Source organism: Epinephelus moara, chromosome 13 (assembly GCF_006386435.1).
Source record: "Epinephelus moara isolate mb chromosome 13, YSFRI_EMoa_1.0, whole genome shotgun sequence".
In the NCBI taxonomy this organism is placed as follows: Eukaryota; Metazoa; Chordata; class Actinopteri; order Perciformes; family Serranidae; genus Epinephelus; species Epinephelus moara.
This window is the reverse complement of record NC_065518.1, coordinates 23,153,296-23,160,677: the sequence shown is the minus strand read 5'-3', so window position 1 is coordinate 23,160,677 and position 7,382 is coordinate 23,153,296. Positions and strand designations below refer to the sequence as shown.

The following is a 7,382-nucleotide window of genomic DNA, read 5'->3' as shown; positions in this document are numbered from 1 at the left end:
CCTCTCTGCCTCATACACCTCTTGTACCCACACCTTGGGCCCTTGCACGGTTTTGACAGATTCTCACATCCAGGACTCAATCCTCTGCATTCAGCCGCTGAAGTGCCTCACAAGAGAGCTGCACACATTTGCCCATAGGCCTCTACGTCTTCAAAGCTGCTGCGTTTGTCTTCATTTGGCCTCCCTGATCCTATTCATCTGTCAGAAAGTGTGACTTTCCTGTGAACTGTTGTTGTCCCATTGCTGACATACGCTCTTGCTCCTATAGCAACAAAAATCTCTCAGTCACTTGGTAAAAATAATGCCACCATAATTCCAACACCAATAACGCTGCAGTAAATTCCTAATAGACAAAGCCACAGCATTCTCCCATGATATAATCTCCCAGTGAGGATTTACAGCTGTGACTGTGTGAAACTTGCGCCCACAATATGAAACTGGCCTCTCAGCAGCCTTCTTCTTTTTTTTTTTTTTTTTTTTTATTGTGACTGAAATTTTACTATGATAATAATTTGTGGCTTTGTTCTGGCTGGCTGCATGGCTGAGGCCTGTGGGGGAATCGGGAAGCGGTCCAGCCCCCAGCAGGCCTTTTTAGAGTTGCCGCTGGATTCCCAGTAGTTGCAGGCAGGGTAGGACATGACCAAAATGAAGGGGTTGGACAGCAGCTCAGCACCACGCTCAACCCACCAAACACTCCGCTTATAATTTGCAAGCTTCCATGTGATTCAGCCGAGATGAAATGTGTATCGACACATGACGGACTCTATTTATTGAGAATACAGCAACAGGATATCCACTCCTCTCTCCTCCCGCCTCCACCTGTGGATTGACTCTGCTTGAGAGCGAGTCAACAGAGGCTAAAATATGGAGACAGGGTTGCTCTTTGAGCCTGTGGTCACCATTTTCTACCCCCCCCCCCCCCCCCCTCCCCCCTCCACAAACTCCCACACACTATATCCACATGCACCTTGTGTGTGTTTTGCTGACTGTGCAGTTTGCACCACACTCCCGCCCTCTTTTGGCAGGTTTGTGTTTGCCTTATTTTTTTACAAAGCTTGACATTTAGGTAGAAATAATGTGAGTGACATGTGGGCTGAGTATTTTTGTTTCATGTAAAACTGGAATCAAACATCCTGTTGGATGGAGAGTCTCTCGTCCTTCTGTCACCTGCAGGGTGAAATATCCATCTCCATTAGTTTTCCAGTAATCAAACTAATTATGTAATGAAGCCTTAATCCAGCTGCTTTTTAAATGGTGTCATTTGATATCTATATACTCCTGCACTGGTGCTATTTTTTAATTAGGGTTACTGTACAACAGTTATTACTTAATTTGGCTGGTGCTGAGTGTGAGATGAGCTGTAGAAATGTGTCCTTTAAACCAGCCTGAGTCAAACAAAGCATGCTAAAGTAGATTCCTTTTATGTTTCTTTGATTTTTCTGCAATAATTTTCATCTGAATCTTTGTTTACTGTCTTTTTTTGTCTTTCCATGAGTTGTGAGTTGATAAAACTGTGAATGCTTGCTGCACAATTAAAACAGCAAAATCCCAAACATCAGAAAAGTGTTTCATCAGTGATCGCGAGATTTTGGAGACAGTGTGAAACTCTTTATAGTGCGTTAATGTTTCATTAGCCGGCGCCACGGTGGGAAATTATGTTTTAATACAATGTTAAAAATCATGAATCAACCTGTTTGTCATCTATTCGTTGAAAGCAATGCGGGGTGTCTAATAAACTTGGCGAATGATTATTAAAACTTTTATTAAGATAAAGGAATTTAAACTATTTTTTGGCGATAATTACCTGCAGGAACTTAAACGAAATAATGCCAAATCTCATTTTATTTGAGTTATTAACGCCAAATATAATGAAGCTAATAGGTTTAACTGTTATTCATATTGTATATGCTCATACATTAGCCACTGCATTTGTTATTTTCATGCAAATCATATCCATAAACGCATATTTTTGGCCACACTAATAATCTTGTAACTCAACTAAATTGTCTTAATAACAAATATTTTTTCATGCTGAAAAATTTGAATAAATCTTATCATTATTTCCATAAGGTATTTAATCTTCTGGCGCAGGTATGTTTTCAGCAAAAAAAGCTAATATTCATTTACGCTTTAACGCATTTTAAACGACTTAAAATGTCCACATATGATCAAATATTTTAATAATCTACAGAAGGAGGTTCCTGCTCGCTGCAGAGTTGCATCCTCTATCATATGTTAATGAAGTTAATGGTGGAGCTCCAGTGACAGCTGGCTGCTGAAGACCAATCAGAGGGCTCGCAGATGGAAGGCAGTATGTTGGAGGCTCTGCAGGCAGGAGGTGTTTGAAGAACTATGTCAGCTCCTCCAGTGATGTAAAGAAGGATCCCTTTCGCTTTTATTCGATTTATTTTTTTGCCTCCTAAACACTTGTGAACATGCACGCTGTAACTTATTACTGCGGGGAGCTTTTTTTCACCAGCAAAGCTTTGGACTTAAGTGTGGATTTGCTCCAGGTTTTCCTCGCTGCCCGACACAACTCATGAAAGCCTCCTCAGAGCGACGGGTTTATGGACTCGCGTATTAGCTAATGATGTCTATGGGTTTCATGCCTGACAGTCTGAATGCCTCAGATCCCTCCAAATCGGCCTTCCTAGAGTTTGGCCACGGACATCCGGCGCACCAGCAGCACTCCCCCGGACTCTCCCACATTTACCCCGTCCATGGCTTGCACGCTGCTGGGCATTCCCAGCATGAAAGTCCTTTTCCTGGCAGCGCTTCCTACGGCCGCTCTTTGGGCTACGCCTACCCCGGCGCGGTGAACACTCATCCCCCGTCTGCTTACATGCCCTACCAGCACAGCAATCACAGCAACAGCAGCAGCCTGGCTCACAGCAGATTAGAGCACACAGGTATGTGAGAAATATCGAGCTAAACTGTTGCATCAGTATGAAATTCTGATTTGGCATTATGCGCAATTACGCACAGGGCGCCAATTTTCCTTTTGAGAAAAAATCCTCCACTTGCAAGTTAAGCAAACAAACAAAATAAAAATGGTTTATTTCACATGTAATGTCTTACATTGAATGTTTAACTAAGGTGGATGTCAGCAGGCGCACTGTTGTCCAAACAAGGCCTAGCATTCACACCAGCGCCTCTCAGGGATGCTCCCTCTTTACCACTCATGTTATATAATGAAGGCAGATGGTGCCATTAATTTTATTGACCATAATTTTCTGCGGGTAAGTCCAATTATAGCCCGTGTATCCCGGGCCTACCTCAGGAACTCGTGTTTTACCCTCATTGTTAGCGCACATCGACAAAACGATTCCAGAAAACAGCAGCAGTCCTCTCATGTCTGTGTCATGTAATAAAACCAGAATCAGACCATTTATGGACATGGGATTTTTATTAGCTCTAATATGATAGTAATTTTAAAAATAAGTTATGTTTTTTGGCGTCCAGGCCTTGGAAGAGTTGTGTTTATGGCATGCAGAGCGCGGCCTGTGAGGGACTGTATGTTTCTTGTTTGTACTCAATCAGAGCTCTGCTGCTGTTTGACATGGTAGATTTCGTTTTCTTAGAAAATCAGGAAAAGTCTGCTCAAATGTGACTTATTTTTGTCTTGACCCACAGCATGCAATAATACAATATATACATCAAAACTCTCCTTATTTAATCCCATTTTCTTCTCTTTCAATCTGCAAGATCGCGAGAAATCCACGCAGATTGAGAGCAGGGACATCCGTCTAAATGGCAAAGGGAAGAAAATCCGAAAACCTCGGACCATCTACTCCAGTCTGCAGCTGCAGGCTCTGCACCAGCGCTTCCAGCAGACCCAGTACCTGGCCTTACCGGAGCGCGCCGACCTGGCTGCCAAACTGGGACTCACCCAGACTCAGGTGGGCCTTTATCTCATGCAGCCAGAAGCCCATGAATGCATCAGGAAAAATGTAGGGTGTGGGATCGAAGATATATGCACAATATTAGAATATATTTAATGAAGGTAATTAATGAGGCTGCGCTTAATAATTCTAATATTATTCAGCCAATAGCACAAGGCCTGCTATATTTAGCATTTAGCATTTTATTAAATTGAATTACAGGAATAATATATTTTAAATTTAATTTAAACTTAGAGCAGAGTGAATTAAAATATCACCAGGAGAAAGTGGATGTTGCGTTTGAAGGCTTGGAAAGCAACCCTCTTATTTGCTGTATTATTAAGGATCAGGGCGCATCAGGAGATCAAATGAGAAACCAAATTGTTGTGATTTGTAACTCGAGCCTTTAATGCATGCCTTATTTACTGTGCTTAATTTCGTGGCTGTATTTTCCTTTGTCAGGCCTGGTCCCTGAAGTGCTCTCTGTGAATGGAGCAAAACCGCAGTTACAAAATTATTAAAAGAAATAAAAGGAAAAATCAGTCATTACAGGCCTGCAGAATTAGAGGTTGTCAGCTTTTTGAAAGTGTTTTGCAATTGTTTATTATGAAATTAAAAACATCTTATATAGGCTTTAATTAAATGTATTTTAATGCGTATTTGCGCGCAGTTTCTGAATTGTTTGGAAAAGCAGCATTGGAATGATTCCACGCGCATGTGTTAACATATTTTGGAAACAAACAGGTGCACGTGTCGCTGTCAACTTATCATTCTCAGCTAGAACAAAAAAGAGATCATAGATGACACCTTACTACGCCACTAAATTGTTTGACTGTTGTTTGAAGTCTCAAAATAAGAGATACATAAATGAATGGACTCTGTCATCTGAGCTGCCTCCTGCACATTTGTCTTAATCCCTCAATCTGCAGCGATTATCTCCCACTTCTCCGCTGCCTTTGGTGCTGTTGTTGCTCTGATGTTTATGGAGTGTTTCATTTGGGGGCTTTTTGATGCCATTTATGACTCTTCGCGCCATTGTTCTGGTGTAAAAATAGCCATCTTATTTTTGGGAGTCAGCAGAAAGTGCGAGTGACCTACCGCAGCGTTGTGTTTTTATTTCACAACACACTCAGTCTCGGCTTGTTGCTGTCACACTCATGCACCATTGGACTCATAAAGCAGCGAACAATAAGCGAGCTCAGTTTTAATGCATTACAAAGTGCCACTCATCCATGAGGCTGAGTTGCTAACAATAGTAGTAGTAGGCCTGGGATTTGCAGAAACAACACAAAGAAGATGAGAGTTATGGGTGTTTAATTGCGCACAATATTCACTTCAAGACAATTCTGAGAAGAGTATTAAGTTTAATTGTGGGAAATATGCTTATAAAATCATTTTGAGACATAATTTCCTTTTATATTTCTGCTGATTGTTAACCGCAGTGACAATTATGTGTAATTTCTCCCTTTTTTTAGGTGAAAATATGGTTTCAGAATAAACGCTCCAAGTATAAAAAGATCATGAAGCATGGCAGCGGATCAGAGGGAGAACATCTCCACAGCACTAGCTCCATCTCCCCCTGCTCGCCCGGCTTGCCCCAACTTTGGGAGGTTTCCATGGCGAACAAAGGAGCCCAAATGCACCCAAACAATTACATGAACAGTTTTGGTCACTGGTATCCAAACCACCATCCTCATCAGGACGCGGTGCCCAGGCCTCAGATGATGTGAGTGGACTGTTTTTTTGGGGCGCTCGGCCTTTCTGAAGCGCACTTCACACTGAACTTGCTCCCGAGGCCTCCTCTCAGAACTGAAATGTGCGTTTAATAGATGGTGTTCAGATTCTTTGTATTTTGTGTGCGTTTTCAATTTTCACAGCAAATTTCAACCAGGCATCAAAAATATTTTTTTTTTTAGATATGTCATAATGTCACTGCAACTTCTGGCGCACGGCCTCAACTCACTGAAACGTGGACTCAGTGTGTGCAGTTTGACAAGAGACTCTGGATTAAAGGCATTTAACAACATATTTTGTCTGTTAGAGTTTCAGCTGCATGGTCCAACACATTCTGAGCATTTTGCAAATAAATAGCTGTTGGATTGACATTATTTTGATGGATATCTTGTGTTTGTTTTGGTTGCTGCTTTATCAGACAAATGTTTTCACTGTCAGATATTTTGAAAGTCAAATAGATGAGCGTGTGATTTTATTTATCAGACCGTACAAGAGCCGCTGACTGCTTACGCAAGTCTAGATGACCCGCGAAGAAAAGGCGTCCCTGATCTGTGGATAAAATACAGTATCTCGAGTCTGGCTTACTCTGATGTTCAGAGTTGTGCTAATAACTCACAGCTCAGCACAAATAATTCATAGCTGAGACATCAACTGTCTCGTGTCCATCAACAACCTGCAGATCTGCTCTGATTTCGCCAGTCAGGTTTTGTCAAAGCACCTGCGGATTGATTCCTGATGAGAGGAAAAAATATTGGTTGCTTATATCCTATCCACAGTCAAATTTAGCTTTCATGTTTTGGGATTATTACTTCAAATTTAAAGCTAACACAATTCCCATAAATGAAAGAAAAAATATCTCCCAGCGTGGTAAAACAAAGGGGGTGTAGGGTGCCACCTTTACGCACGGTGTTTGTGTGCGATGTAACTTTTGCGCACGTACAAATAGGCTATGACAACTCGTGTCTTTTAAATTGTCTCTTAAAATTTCAAAGTTATGATTGCAACAAAGCAGCGTGATATTTAAACAAATTTTAAATATCTAGGAGACATTTTTCTATATAAAAAATTCACACGGAAAGAAGGACTTTTCGTCTACTTTTAAAGAGGGCCCATCTCTTTTCACCACATGCCGTGAGGAGAGCAGAAAGCACGTGCGAACCAGCATTTTAACGATCCCCCTCTTCACCCTCGCCTCGAGTGAGCTCAAACACAAAACTCGCCGTTGTCATAATAAGATGACAAATGGCCACGCCATCCCTCTAATAAACTTGCGCCTGATTTACAGTCGTTTGCACTGATTTGCACATTCTGGCGCTTCCACTGTTTAAACACGGAGAATTAGCTATTTATATCTTTGCAGACACACTGGCCAAATCTGCTGTGATGCCCTTGATTACATTAGAGGCTGAGTCTGATTAATGAAGCCGAATAGTGCCTTAAATAAACACCCAGCGACTTCTTTTTGTCTTTTTTCATTTATCACTCTGCTGTCTGGCAAACATTAGATACAATCTGTCTGATGTCACCCACACAGGGATTAGAAAAATAATCCTATATGCTGTTTTAAGGGAGATATTTTCTCCTAATATTACTAATAATTCTGGGAATCTATTAAAGTACAGTATATTTTTATTTCAGGTGTTGCTCTTCATGTGTGATGTCATTTTAAATGGGCATGGTATCCAGTCTGTGAGGGTGCTCACACCTCTCGCTTCAGCAGAGAGCTTCCTAATTCAAAAACTAGTTTTAACCAGGTCAAGTAAATGC

General features: G+C 41.3%; 1 protein-coding gene across 1 annotated transcript; it reads left to right on the top strand.

Annotated features, from left to right (window-relative positions):
- The first annotated feature begins 2,285 nt into the window (after window positions 1–2,285).
- dlx4b (distal-less homeobox 4b) lies at window positions 2,286–5,987 on the top strand. Its single transcript, XM_050060777.1, has 3 exons — window positions 2,286–2,909; window positions 3,706–3,899; window positions 5,357–5,987. The coding sequence occupies exons 1-3, from the start codon at window positions 2,588–2,590 to the stop codon at window positions 5,609–5,611; spliced, it is 771 nt and encodes a 256-aa protein (XP_049916734.1). The 5' UTR covers window positions 2,286–2,587; the 3' UTR covers window positions 5,612–5,987.
- The last annotated feature ends 1,395 nt before the right edge of the window (window positions 5,988–7,382 follow it).